The 15,365-nt window shown below is 38.4% G+C and overlaps 2 protein-coding genes across 3 annotated transcripts in view; one reads left to right on the top strand and one right to left on the bottom strand.

Annotated features, from left to right (window-relative positions):
* The window catches only part of dhx15 (DEAH (Asp-Glu-Ala-His) box helicase 15), a 34,861-nt gene extending 21,399 nt beyond the window's left edge, over positions 1–13,462 (bottom strand). Inside the window, exons 1-6 of one of the 2 annotated variants that reach the window (XM_065288940.1) lie at positions 13,440–13,462; positions 10,444–10,783; positions 10,006–10,199; positions 9,671–9,830; positions 8,643–8,861; positions 3,875–4,042 (exon numbers count right to left, since the gene is read on the bottom strand). In XM_065288940.1, coding sequence (XP_065145012.1) covers positions 3,875–4,042; positions 8,643–8,861; positions 9,671–9,830; positions 10,006–10,199; positions 10,444–10,783; positions 13,440–13,447 — 1,089 coding nt within the window. In that variant the 5' untranslated portion in view covers positions 13,448–13,462. Of the gene's footprint in view, positions 1–3,874; positions 4,043–8,642; positions 8,862–9,670; positions 9,831–10,005; positions 10,200–10,443; positions 10,784–11,603; positions 11,786–13,439 lie in introns of those variants that run through there. The other variant, XM_065288939.2, reaches the window with a different exon arrangement.
* A 212-nt stretch (positions 13,463–13,674) lies between these two features.
* On the top strand, positions 13,675–14,435 carry sod3a (superoxide dismutase 3, extracellular a). The gene is given in 3 exon segments (XM_065288863.1): positions 13,675–13,678; positions 13,910–13,993; positions 13,996–14,435. Coding segments are annotated over 3 exon segments (528 nt in total).
* The last annotated feature ends 930 nt before the right edge of the window (positions 14,436–15,365 follow it).

Genomic DNA, 15,365 nt, shown 5'->3' with positions numbered 1-15,365 from the left:
GTGCTTTGGCAGGCAACTCTCAGACTCTATGTGGGCAACCTGGTGCCCTCAGCACCATGTTGTAGACCACTGCGATATACAATGCGATACACTAATGCTCTAAGTTTTCTTATAAGCTTTAAATTATTATAAAGCTTATAAGCAACATCAATAACAACAAAAATGTCACATTCTTTCTGGGGAAAAAGCAGCACTCTCTATCTGTCTTGCAATCTCTCAGCTATCTTTATCAACCTAAAACTTTGGTTTTAAATCATGTAAAAATACTTATAAATATTAAAAATCATTCAGTAAGTGCAAACTATTGCGATATGCAAATTTGCAATTATATTTCTGTGAATTAAATTTGAATTTTCAGCCATACTGTGATTCCTTTGTGGAACTTCAATGCTGGCATCATAAAGATGTCAACAAGTTCAAATATTCATGACATACATATCAGACTTACTGAGTCTTTAATTCTTCTATTAACCAGTAATCCAAGGGTGGGTAATATATTATAAATGTGGCGTATTAGGCCTGCAAGATTGTAGGGGGGAACATGCGTTGCAATGTTATGTTTTCCTGTGATGCATATTGCGATATGAGAAATACTGGGTAACTTTACCAGATGACTTGCAAAAGCTCAGTTTAAGAGGAATTAATTTCTGCCTTACATTTTTTGTATAGCTCACCGATTTCTCACAGACATCTGTGATTTTCTTCTGCTGTGTAAAACAGGTCGTACTGCACATGCATGCAAAGCGATGTTGATGCTGAAACGGTATATTGTGCTGTGTTATGGCATATGCACAAAACAGGACTGGAGACGTATGTACCCCACTTCCCACACAAAGCTTATAATCTATAAAAAACAAACTTGATGGGACACTTGCAAGTAAACTCTGAGCCATGCATACACACATTCTGGGAATTGGCGACACAGATGGTGAGGTGGTAAACTGAAGTCAGATTGTAGAAAGTAAATGTGAGAAGAACTATAATAAGTATTGATGCCTCACACATTTATTTTCATTCTATTTCTTGCATTGCATCCACGTTAGCATGATGATTAAATCCAGCATTGGGAGGACTTAACAACAAACACTAAAACAAGGACGTTACGACAGAAATGAGCCCTGTCCTCAAATTCCCTACATGACTGCTGAAAGAGTCATATGCTCAAGTTAAACCCGGTCTAATAAATCCATGCATCAGCACTGCAAAAGCGTCTGCTGGATTTGTCCTTAAAGAGGATGTGATGGCACAGGTGCATAAAACACACACATCCCACCCTCCCGACAAAGGTAGCTTATATGCATTGTGTTTAAACTATGCCAGAGGGTCTGATGATAAGCTGACATTTTAACAAGGTAATCTGAGCCCACCCTTATGTACATGCAGCCACAAAGGACACACAAGACAGACAGGACAACATTTGCCATTATTTGTGGAGCACAGCACTGCTTGTATCCATACTAAACCCCGGTGTCGCCCTTAGGGTCGTCATTTCATTACAACCCTACTTCGTTTGAAGCTTGTAAGCATCACGGGGGTCTTGGCATATTCACACCAGTCCCTGTGAATCCACGTCCACTTTCATTTTCCATTGAACAGTGTGAGCAAACAGCGGCCGATGTTTGAACTACAGAGCAGCTTATGGCCTGGCTTACAACTAATCAAACCACAGAAAAACCCTGAGCCTCTTTAAACATGGAAGTGGTGAAGGGAGAGATGAAATGAACTAATGCCCCAGCAGAGAAGGATGGATGGGCAATACAAGGCAGATACTTGATACGCAAGACGGGCGGATACAGATTCTGTTTAACTTATCAAAAAACAAACTAAGCATGTGGTAAAGTCTTTGTCATTGGTATAAATACAGCCATCAAGCTGAAGGAACAAGAATAAGAAACTTTTTGGATCAGTGAACAGTCGCATTAGTTCATTAGAACATCAGCAATCTTTGAAAGCGATAATGACAAGCAGAACTGTAGGGGAGGCTGGGGCAATGACTTATTAATCATCTCTTTGCAAACACACAGCCTATGATCAGATCCTCTGATCGGTCATGCAGATGTCCAGGTGGCTCCCACACTGTTATCATCAGGTTTGTATAATAAAATGAGAATACAAAATCAAACTGAAGAACTGCCAGAATAAAGACAACCCCCTGGTAGGAGAAAGCGATGAAAGACTATTAAAAACACTTTACACTGATTGAGCTCTGATAAAATTTCTCCAGTATTTCATTCATTCAATGGCAACATGCCAAAAATGGCAAAATGTCCATATTCAAGTCGAGACAGATGGAAACAGAACAGGAGGGAGTCAAATCAAGCAGCAACGGTCCAAAAAAAGACACAAGAAAAAAAAAAGATTGATGCCCCAACACTTCAAATCATAGAAGGATATGAGCAATTTGCCTTCCCAAAATTAGCAAAAAATAGAGTCATGTGCTGACAAAAGCAGCATATGTTGTGAGTCACTGCTACACCAAAGCTAGAGATGGCAGAAGAAAAAAAAAAAGTGTTAAACTTAGTTTCCACCATTTCTTAGTACCCATATTTTCCTTGAGTCATTCGCTTTAAATCCCTGTATCAAATTGTTATATTTGAGCATTCATACTATTTCCCAAAGAAAAAGTGAAGCAGACTATTAATACTTATATAGATATTGTAATGCTAATTAAGGATTAGGGATGCACCGATACCACTTTTTTGGAATACGAGTACGAGTACTTGCATTTCAGTACTTGCCGATACCAATACAGAGTACTTAATAAAAAAAAACATGATTTAAATTTACAGCTAACAGCTTTAGTCATATAATTTAACAAAAAAACAAAGGACTAGTTTTCCAGTTTGTTGTAAACCCTGCCTCTTTGGACAACACAAGAGGCATTAACCCCTTACACGCCGCTCAAACATAGACATTTCTCAGACCGTGGTATCGATTCCAGGTATCGGGGGACTTTTAACGAGTACGAGTACTTTAGAAAATGTGGTATCGAGGCCGATACCCGATACCAGTATCGGTGCATCCCTATTAGGGATGTGCATTTATGTCATTTTTTTATTTCGACTAATCCATAGGTCTGAAAAACGAGTACTTGATTAACTGGGGGCAGAGCAATCAAAGGGGAGGGGCGTACACGTCATGTTAAAAATTTTATATTTTTATTTTTAAAAACACTCAAATAAAACTTAATTTTGAAGAAACTATGACAGAAAAATAAACACATACTAGATTATTAATGAATTATGTGTTCTTAACAGAAACCTCTAACAAGAAAAGCTGCGTGATAAAGTGAATCTAAAGGGTTAATAAACACAAACTAATGCGCTTTCTATATGATGCACTATACATAATATTAAGCCTTAAATACAACATAAATGTATTATACAACATGCATATCTGCACAAAATGCAAGACTTAGACTAAGTTATGTACTAGTAAAGTTTAACTCCTGTTGTGGATGTGCACCATAACTGTGCGCTTTTTAACACATCCCGTCAAAGCATAAGCTTCATAATATTAGTCTTTTGCTATCATTTTAGCGAATACCTGTGTCGTGTTGTCCTCTCACCTGTTCCCAGTCAAGATATGCTCGTATCGCTCTCTGGCATCTCTTGACGTTTAATGTATAAATATGAGATGATATGAGGGATTTTGTGACGGCGCTATGCATTTTGCATCTGACTGACTGCATTTTCGTCCTACCTAAGTGAATCCCCAAACCACAAAAAATAAATAAACCCACATGATTTTCGTGATCGATCATTGATGCCGCAATCCAGTACTCCTGCCCATCCCTAATGCTAATGCAGTCATCATCTAAATACACTTTGATGTAGTTAGCGATACTCAGTCTAGTGTAGTGTACAACGTTTACCTTCCTGCCAATGGCTCCGCTCGGTTTGCGTGGTGGAGGCGGCTCAAAGATCCTCTGCTGTTGCTGTGGTGGCAGTGTGGAGTACAGAGGGATGATTTTGATGTCTCCAACATCTGGGCCCAGGTCATCGATTTCACGTTTGATCCGCTTGCAAGCTTCGTCGATTTCCTAGAAGGTGAGCAGAGTGACGTTAGACCAAAAACAGACCCAAAAAAAAAAACACAAACGGTGTCATTTTCGTAATGTGTAGTTCACCCAAAAATCAAAATTCTGTCATTATTTACTCACTGTCACGTTGTTACAAACCTGTATAAAAAGGAAGATATTTTGAGGAATGTTTGTAACGAAACCGATCAGAGGCACCATTGACTTCCATAGTATTCTTTTCTCCCACTACGGAAGTCGGTGGGGTCTCTGATCGGAATTTTCATTTTTGGGTGAACTATGCCTTTTATCCTCTGTTTATGCAACTTCGATTATTAAACTGCTGATTTTCTATTAATCTTCACCTCAGCCACCTTTAACAAACATCATTAACTGCTAGATCAATTTCCTGACATTGGAAACGGCATCACCGCGGAGACTTTGGGGTGGTTTACATTTGATGTGCCAGTTGTGTCAACCGAGTAAGAAAACGAAAGCTGGAGTGCATGGTACTTGGTTAACATCCCTATGGCTGTGCCATCAACAGCAGCAGTCACAAGGGCACGTGTACGCTCACACATGCTTTATTATTCCAGATGGCAATGTAGTAGGTCTTATGTGAAATGAGAAATCTGCAACGATGCATAACTGGGAGCAAATCACAACAGATCAGTTAAGTGAAGCTGAACATTACAAACATGGTGACTTGAGATCTGGAAATGTATGACAGTCGTCACAGAGAACTGGAAATAGCATCGATCTAATTAGCTTGGATGTGTTTCTGTCAAGTAAAGTATGCTTGCGCTGTACGTGTTACTTAAATGGTTGACTAAAACTCTTCATATAAACAGCACTTGGAATGCAGAGGCAAAATATTTCTCTTTTTGTGTCTCTTTTTCCTCGAATGAACCATATGCTTATCTTAAGTGGCATAAGCGTACTGACTTAGGAATCACAGCCTGTGTAGTACCGCCCTCCTCAGGCCAAAGTGAGTATTGCAACTTCATCCAGAAAGGAAAGATGACCGATAAACAGTAAAGCAATGATCTCTACAAAGACTTTGTAAAACAGAATGCCAAACCATTTAATCCTACTTTAGCATCTCACAATAAACCATTTATCAATCTCACAGCAGGCATTTCGTGACATCGAAAGGCCTTAAAAGTCAGTTACATCTCATAGACGTTTCATTTTATTTCCTTTCATTGCGTATCTAAGCAGCCATAGCTGATCATTCGCCCATAAAAGCATTAACGCTCGCGAGTGTGCCGATATCCCAGCAGAGTTGTGGACACACGCGCCGCCCCCGGGGGACAACTAACGCAGAGAAAATGGCGCCGGTGGCCATGTGCATCTTAATCACAGCTCTGCCACGACGGAGCAGGACAAGGCAAATCTGAATGGATTGATCAAATTAGCCAAAGTATTAATAGTCCATCAGCCCTTGGGAAGCGGCAGCTGTCAGGAGGACCGCTATCCGTGCTGCCAAGGCATCAGGGGAAGAGGGACACGGCTGTGCCAAAGCAGAAGAGCCTGCACCTGGAATCGGATGCCAGAATGAGATCCTTCGCTTCTCACAGTGGGTACGATACAATACTTGGGGAAAATATTTAAAATGGCCCCTTTAATCTACATGCTGCAGATGCAAATTAGTTGGCACAGACCTAAAGGAGAAAAATAATCTTAATCAGCGTTAATTTACGCCTGATTTGAACGAGCAAAGTTAAACAAATAACAGCACTATATGTGTGAGATTGCACACTTTAAAATTAGCCTAACTGCAGTTGTGTACTTTGCAAAAAGATGTAATTTCTAAATAGTTAAGTCAGCCATTTCTTCTGCAGAGTTTAGATGCTGCATTAACAGGACTCAGAAAACTAAAGAAAGAAACATTTTCCTTCTTAAAACAAGCAAAGAGCATACATTGGTCCAAAGAAAGTGCCTTATTTACAGGTGATCAAAGGATCAAAACAAGCCATTATGTGGCTAGGCCAAAAAAAAAAAAAACACATTCTTGGTTTATTTTTTCTACTAAATTAATAAGCTAAATCATCATTTTAAATGATAACAGATAATAGCCAAGTCCACCTTGTGATCAGCCCCATCATATCACGCATAATATAATATACCCCAGACCAGGGCTTCTCAAACTTTTTGCGGACAGGGGGCCTCTCACAGTGGAGAAAAATGACCAAGAACCCTCATAAAACGGTTGTTAAGCATATTCCTACCTTAAAGCATATTTTTACACTTGTTTTATAGTGACTTAACGGTGTTTTTAATAGGTTTGTTTTGTTTAAAAGTTATTACTTTTAAAATTATCTTTAAAAAGCGTTCATAAAATCAACAGTAGCAAGACTGACATGGTTCTTAAATGTAAATCTTCCCTTCTTAACTATACAAGCCAATTATCAGGGTTTCCCGAAGCACATTGCAGTTCGGGCGGCCCGCCTAAGATGTGAAACCCAAAAAAGTAAAAAAAAAAAAAAGTATATATTATATATTTATATACACACATACATAACGCAGCTATTCCCATTAGAGGTGTCTGTTAAAAACATTGAATTTATTTAATAATCTACTATGTGTTCATTTTCTGTCATAGTTTCAAGTTTTATTTGAGTGTTTTTAATAAAAATATTTTCATTTTCATCATGACTTGTACGTCCGGCCCTTTTGATTGTCACATCCCCCCGGCACTACCTACCCACCCAACCCTACCACCTTAACTAAAACATTTTTGCAGGAAACCATGAATTATGTATTACACATTTATAATTCATTACAAATTATACCACGGGCCTGTTGAATGCTTTATTCTGAATGATTGAGAAATGTTCGACGGGTGTTGATTTTTTTCTGTAAAACGCACACCTATCAAATGTCTTACAATAAACACCAAAGCAATGTTTGTGGCAACCGTGAGATAAGTAGAATAATTGACGACGGACTGGGAAATTATTTGAAAATAATGCACAACCATGTCGTACCGCATTACCGCCTTGGGTGTGCATTATTTTTTAACAATTCCACAGGCCGTCGTCAATTATTTCTCTTTTATTTCACCGCTAAACCCATTTTGAGAACCTCTGCTTAACAAGGTTCCAACTAGTGCTACGCGATTATGACAAAAAATATTTGGATTATTCACCTTGATATTGTAATTGCGATTATTGTTGACGATTAATAGACTTTATATTGAAGTTTTGAAATGCTTTCTGTGAAGCAAAACACCTAAAACTAAATAATATGAAGTAAATACAATTAATTATGAAAGTTATGTTGCAAGTAAAAAAAAATCCATAACGAATAGCTAAAGAACACGTAAACATGTCACCACTGTTCTTGCTGCCAAAACATGAAATGCACAGAAATGAGCACAAATAGACAGCTGTAATTGAGGCTTTTGGTGATCATGTAATTGTTTCACTCGTAACTGTTAACCAGATTAATTTTGATTCATTCTGCAGCAATACTTTTAACATGAACAACTGTTCTGCAACTAGTGGAAATGAGTTCGACAAAACAGTCATTTTTGCCATTTTGGTAGTAGTGGCGCTAAAAATACATGACCTTTAAAATGCATGTAAACTAACAGTGAAAATACAGTATTGGTCTGTTTCTAAGCACATTTCAGTATCCACTAACGTTCAACTTTGTAATGATTAGTTTATAGCAAACGCAACACTCCTGCACGTCAATAAAACTCCACTCAATTATCATCTAATGTTGGAGACGCTTCAACTGCAGCTTACTAGATTTCGACGATCAATCTAACACCTGAAATGAAAACGGATGTACTCGACCACATCCACCAGGAGAAACTAATGACAGGAGTCTGGCATTAATAAATAGGATGTCACAATGTCTGATTAGGTGGATGTTACAAAACTTGTATTTGAGATTCGGATAATCCCATTTTTATTTTAAGTCTATGATTTTTCATGCAGTAAACCAACACTAAAATTTCATTACTGTAATGCACTAAACTATGCAAAGGCATCTAAGGATATTTAGAGATGCTGTAAAAAGTTAATTTGTCTTTGATCTTTGCGAAAGGAACACCACGAGAACACCGCAAAGGCTGGCAACTTTCCATCTGTGACCATATTTATCATTTGGGTGGGTTCCTAACCCTCCACTGCGCTCAGGTGAGCACTGGTTGCAGGAGACATAATATAATAAATGGCTTAATTTCAGGGCTGAATCTGGGTCACTTTCTGTCATCTCTCACAGGCTTTTGCTTTTGTGCCAAGACCAGCTGTGTCCACGGCCATTATCAATCTAAGCATTGATCTCTTCTGCACTATTTAACTGTTGTGTGCGTGCACACGAGGGGGGCTGACAAATGTCAGAAATGAAAAATGTTGCTCATAATGAGCATCTTGAATTTCAAGTTATAAAGCCACACACGTCCAAATAAAGTACCCGCAATTTTTCATCTGCAATATTTCTATTTACGTTGGCCAATCACTACACGGTGTAGTTTCTGCACTACCAGCATTACCAAACAAAATTGCAAACATGAGGGTTTTCAAACAGGATACCCGAACATCTGGTTAGTTATATGCCAATTTACATAACTGTGTCACTATGCAACAGAGGTCAGGATGTTTAAACATACCTCCTGTCCAGTAAGGAAGAGCAGTACATCTCCCTCATCTTCCTCACACATGTGGATCTGGATGACTGTGCGAATCGCGGCCTCCAGGTAGTCTCTCTCCGGCTCGGGTGTGTAGAAGATCTCTACAGGATGTGTCCGGCCAGGAATAGTGAGCAGGGGGCAGTTGTCGAAATAAACTTGAAACTTTCCAGCATCCAGGGTGGCGCTCATCACGATGACCTAGAGTGGAATAAACAGCATTCCTGATGTATTATGCCTAGATCAAAGCTCCTGGAGAGTAAGCACATCTCATTCTCAAAACATTGGGATACTAACGGAAGGCGAAATAAAGCATGGATGCCATTTTGATGTCCACCCGACACCTTTCCACATCATGAGATGTTATAATTGCTCTTAAAACTAATTAAACTTTAAAGCTTGATAGGGACAGAGGGCCAAGGGATCACTTGGAGTCACCTAGACCTTATTTAACAGTCTCTGAACACATGTATAACCTTTGATTTGTTCCTGACAACAAGTAGTCATTACCCATCTGCTTTATGAGAATTGGGTCCAGCACATTTCAGCCATAAACCTCGCTGCGCTTCTGCTCTCCTTGGGCTGATGGCTTTCAAATGGGCTGACCCAGCAGCAGTCGTTGCACCTCTGCTAAAATGACTTGCTGTGCGTTTCTGAATGCAATGGCAGCGTTAGTCTTCAAAACTAATGGCCACACAGCTGTCAGGTGTGAGAGCAGGTTCATCGCAATAGTCAGATAAAGAATATACATAGACGTACTGTCACTCAATTATCATTTGCAAATGTTTATTATGGAAGGCAAGTTTACAATTATTCATTTTGTTTAGTTAACACCACAATAGCAATCCAAAGTACTTGGCAACTCTCAAAGTGAAAAACTCTAGATATTAGATGAAGATCGTAAATTTTGGTGAGAAACTTACAATCTAGTGTAGACTTCAAAAGCATAAACGAAAACGTGTGTACGCTACAGATGATGCAATTATGTGATCAGCAGGTCTATAGCGTACCTTAAGGTCTGTCCTCTGACGCACCACCTCTTTGAGGACGCCCATCAGAATGTCTGTTGCTAGCGTGCGCTCGTGAGCCTCATCGAGAATAATGACACCATAACGCTCGAGCAAGGGGTCGTTCATAGCCTCACGGAGTAACATACCATCTGTCATGTATCTGTAAACGAGAGACACGCTTTTATCAATCACATTCATGGTGCTACAAAAATACCTTCAATTTTCCACTTGCACCACCAAAACAAAACAACCGCGTATGGAAATTTTCCCAAGTGTGTCGTCTCTTATAAAGCAAAACCAAACCCATTATATTGTCTACTAAAACAATGACTTACTTCAGAATGGTCTTTGCAGAGCTACAGTCCTCGAATCTGATAGAGTATCCAACTTCCTGTCCAAGCATGACATCCATTTCATCTGCGACTCTCTGTGCCACACTCATGGCTGCCACCCTACGTGGCTGTGTACAAGCAACTCCACGCTTAGGGCCAGGGAGAGCCCTCACCATGTCTACACACCACTGAGGAATCTGAACAGAAAAAGTAAATAAGTTAATGACCAATATTAACAAACAAATCACATGCTACTTTTTGATGTCATTTGTTGAAGTGCAATCAATTTTATATTTTATCCAGAACAGAGTTTCCCTGTTTCAGGAGGGACTTCCAAACAAAAAACTTAAAACATACAAATTTTAAGACAAAAACAGATAGCTTAAGCAAAATGTATGCAAGGCATAACTATAAGGGCTTTGCAAACACATTTGGTCTAACCTGTGTGGTCTTTCCAGAGCCTGTCTCTCCAACCAGCACAAAGCTCTGATGACGATTGAGGATATCATTAAACCGTTCTTTGTATTCCCAAACGGGCAACTGCAGCCTCTTCTTGAGGATCTCATAGTAGCGTGGGGTGTGAGGGAGATTGGTGAAGGGGTTGATCTGCTGATGCATGGCTGTCTGCTTAAGTGGGATCATCCCGACACCGCTGGGCACACTGGAGCTGAGGGCTGCACTCGAGCTCTTGCTGTCTCTCTCTCTGTCCCTATCACGATCTCTGTCACGGTCGCGGTCACGATCCTTTGGCCGCTCATCCCGGTCTCTGTCACGGTCTTTACTGCGGGAAGAAATAAGAAAATCAGGTTAATTATATTAGGTTTTACTCTGATCATATCCATTCATATGTTTGGTGACAATGATTTTTAAATGGAGTTTTAAACTGCATTGACCAAATCGTACATAATTCACATATCTTATAAAAAATTAAGGCTACATGTGTATTGTATTTTATTGTACATTAACCATATAACGTTACAATAAATGTTACCTGAAGACCAGGTATGATACAAAAAACACAATAGGCCGCACATTCAGCCAAACTGCTAAAAACAACATCTGAGGATTTTTGTATACTTTTTTGTACAATCGCACCAATGTTTTGGTTCGTTTCGTTGGTTTCTTTGCAGACTGTCTTACACATTGGCATACCGGTTTGAGCTAAAATTATAAGCTTTTACAGCCCACATCGCATTAACATTTATAATTTATAATTTAGCTGCCCTATCTACTAGTTTAGTCCCTTTTAACTCTCTGTACATATGAAACCAGTTATAGAAGAACATAGTTGTGTGAATGTTGTCTGCTGCTGCACGTCAAGTTGCCATTCACGCGTGCGGATACAGCCAGCACACGTGCTAGCAGCGCTCATCACAAAGACTCGCGCGCCTCTGTGTACACAAAACGTTTAACTGTCAATTGAGTGTTAAATCGGTCTCTAAAAGCAATTTTGCATTTCATATTTGCATTTTCTCTACGAGCAGCAGCGTCACGTTTTGTCTATTATCGCGTTTACGTTCCTAAACATGCTAAAGCAGGCTAACGTTAGCCCCTTAACAGCGGCATGCTAAAACTCTCCATAAGTTCAACATAATAGTTACCCTTCAGATGATCTCCTTTTGCTCGACGAATAATCGTCGCCTAAATCCAAGCGATGTCGTTTCGACATCTTGTAATAGAATGGTTAAGAATTAAAAGAGAAAGAGTTTGGTCGGTTATTGCTAACACGGCCACTGGACTCTCTCACTCACTCTGCCGCGCGGCTAAACGACAAGATGGCGACCGGAAGCACTTACCTCGTCATTAATATCTCACATAGATTAAAGCTGTGACACAGACTTTAAAACACACACTCCTGGTTATTGGTGTTGTTAGTTATAGTTTCAGATTAATATTGTGCTTAAGAGGCAAGAAAGGTAAATAAAGTATGTTGAGGATGCTGTAGTGTACATATCCAGCGCCAAATAAAGCCTGCAGCCCCCTCTCACGTTCAAAACGTGTTTGCCATCTTAGTTAAATAAGAAATAAAATAGTTAAATAAATATTTTTAAACAAATGCACATAATATTACTAATAATATTTTTGTTACATAATGACAATTTTAAGAAAATGTTAAAAATATTTTGCCAAAAAATATCTCTTGCCAAAAGATAGGAACTCCTATAATACTCTATTATTATTATTATTATTATTATTAATAATAATAATTACTAAAACACATTTTAATATTAATAATTTCTAGTAGGCTTATTATTATTATTATCAATTTATACTTATTAATATTAATAACAATGATAATACAATTAGAAAATATACAATATTCATCTATGATTCAGAATGTATTTGAATAAAAATACATCCTGTGAAAGTACCTCTAGTCAAATATCATAATGTACTCAGGGTAGATCAGAGAATAATAATAAATGGCAATGAATCAGCTAGTGTAGAAGACAATCATTGCTATATCGACACAGGTAATTACACAGCCTAGGCATGGCTAACAAGCTACATAATAGCAACTGGTTCATTGCTTGTGGCTGGCAATTGATGGTGATAGAAAAGACAAAGTTAACATTAACAAGCCTTTGCAATGCTCTCTGTATAAATCTGAAATACAGGGCATTTTTACTTCCGCTTTCACAGACGATTAAATAACAGTCCAATTTTATGTGAAATAGTCCTGTAAGAATGGCTTTTTGAGACAGAAGAGTTGTCAAGTGCTCAATGCCAGTTACAATAGTCTGTTATGTGAGCTGAATATCTATTATACTTTTTAAATCGACACTTGTAGCTGACTATAACTTATAGTTATAGGCAATGTTATGTGTACATTAGCATTTCACCTGAACTCCATACAGGGTTCCAGAAGATCAAGCAATCAATAATGCATAGTTTGATGAGGATGCCTTTGAACGTTAAGCACAGGGTTACATCACGATTAAGCTTTGCATTAATCTTGTGGCTACAGGCACAATATTCCACACACTGTGTTTGGACATCATTGCACTTATTTCAGATAATGTGCCTTTAATGTTCTTCAATGTTTCATTTTTTGTGATTTTGCTTCACAGATAATTAGTGCAGATATGGACTCAGTGTTAACTAATCAGTGTGTGTTTTTATTGTTCCCTTAGTTTTGGGGTTAGCTAGAGCATGCATGCATAACATTTAGTTTAATTGAATGCACATACACTCCTCACTGTAAAAAAAAATGCAGCATGAAGTTAAAACAACTTGGTTGCAAGTCAATTCAACCTACTATTTTAAGTTTTGGCATGTGAAAAAAATGACATAACTTATAAAATCAAATTGAAATTGTTTAATTTAAGTTTTGTTTAGTTAAAGTAACATAAAAATATATATTGCTTATATATGCATGCTTTTTACAGTGTAGTATTCTCTTCCATGCAAAGTAAGAAAAATCATTATGCCATTACCTGAGCATTTCCCTTTAATGTGTAATATCACAAATTCTTGAATTGCCTTTGAAATAACATCGTACTTTATTAAAGAATGATATTCCACACTGCAGAAAAAAATTTGTACCCTAGCTAAGTCAGTACCCTTTCAAAAAGTACACCTTTGCACCTAAAGAGTTCATTTTAGTACAGTCTCAAACATGGTGGGGTTACTTTCAACCCAGCGTTGGGTAAATATTGGACAGAACTCACTATGGGTTAAATGTTACCCAATGCTAAGTTGTTTTTATGGACATGTCTGTACCTATGATATTGAGACCTTTTTAAATGGTTCCGGCCCAGTGTCAGCTGGGGTACAGCAATTTTTTTATAAAAGTGCAGATGATAAAAACATGAGTCCCATTATTCCCATTTTTATTGCAGGCTCTAGCAACATATAGGGCAAATCATACTAAAATGTCCTCTGATATTGCTGGTGCTACATATAGTAAATGGAGATTTGATCTCTAAAAATGTTGAAGCTCCAATGCCTGAAGTTGTAGAGTTCAACAACACGATCTTTGCTGCTTGTGACCTGGCCAGCCACAGATATTTGGGCAAGTTCTCTTCAGTCAGATCTTCCCTAATGGACCTTTACTTGTGATCGTCAACCTCTGTGGTTTGCCTGCCACTGAATCTGATCAGCGGGTCTGTGCCATCCACATCCATCAGTACGGAGACCTCAGTGAAGGTTGTGTCTTTACCGGTCCTCATTACAATCCACAGGGCGTCAACCATAACGGTCGCTCTGGAGACATGGGCAACTTTGTTGCCAAGCAAGGAATTATACGTCGGATACTGAACCTCCCGGAGGCCAGGCTGTTTGGGGGCCAATCCATACTAGGACGTGCTGTGGTGGTTCATCAAAAGGAGGATGATATGGGAATGGGGTTAGATGAGGAAAGCAAACCTAGTGGGAATGCTGAGAAAAGAATTGCGGGGTGTGTCATTGGTATAAGCTCTCCGCGTTTGTGAGGTGGAGGAAAAGAACAAGGCACTTCTAAAGATACTAGATGAGAAAATTGAAGCATTAGGAATGTGATGAAAGAATGATTAAAATAGCAAGAGAAAAATTCTTGTGTGGATATTTTTTCTATATAAAAATATGCAAATGTTACATTGAAATTCCCTTTTTTTTTTATCATTTTTAACACTTATTTTTTATTTTAACACTTTTCCTCCTTAAAAACTGTACCTATCTTTTCAGCAAAACTGTACCTATTTCTTCCACAGAAATCCAACCCAATTCTCCACATTTCTTAGGAAAAGTAATGCAACGGTACGTAAACAAATTGAGAAAAGTTAGGTAAGGGGCTTTTATATTCACATCACTGTCAAAAGTCAATATCTCACTAAGGTTATTAACCCAATGAAGATGCCACTTTATAGATTTTTACAGGAAGTCATACAGGTGGTCCTTTAACTTTATTTAAAAAAGGAGGAATTCATGTTTGCCACCAGTTTTTGAGGGGTGCCGAGCAACAAATATGAACTGCCTTATGACAAAGATATAACAAAACAGCAGAAACACACAATCAGCAGAAACAAACGGAAAATTGCAAACGGATAATTTTGCAACTAAACTTATGTTTTCCATCGTCAGTTGTGCTCCTGTATGTGTATAGGTCTCCAATATTAGCCCCTAGAGGTCAATCTAAAAGTTATTGTGCAGTTGATGTCAGATTTAATTGTTTAAGAAATATGTTGTTTAATTGTGATTTTAGCACATCATTTTAGATATATCCGTCTTTCCCCCATTCAAGTAGATAGAACTAAAATAACTGCATGACAAAAATAACTACCCGGAGGCGTTAAAAACATGGCCACCTACTGGCATGTCTTCCCTTAAGAGACTTGTCTTACACTTGCAATGTTTCCACAAATCCCAGCTCTATAGGGTTATTG

This window comes from Paramisgurnus dabryanus, chromosome 2, assembly GCF_030506205.2.
Source record: "Paramisgurnus dabryanus chromosome 2, PD_genome_1.1, whole genome shotgun sequence".
In the NCBI taxonomy this organism is placed as follows: Eukaryota; Metazoa; Chordata; class Actinopteri; order Cypriniformes; family Cobitidae; genus Paramisgurnus; species Paramisgurnus dabryanus.
Note: the sequence above shows the minus strand (reverse complement) of the source record. Positions and strands in the feature narration are given on the sequence as shown.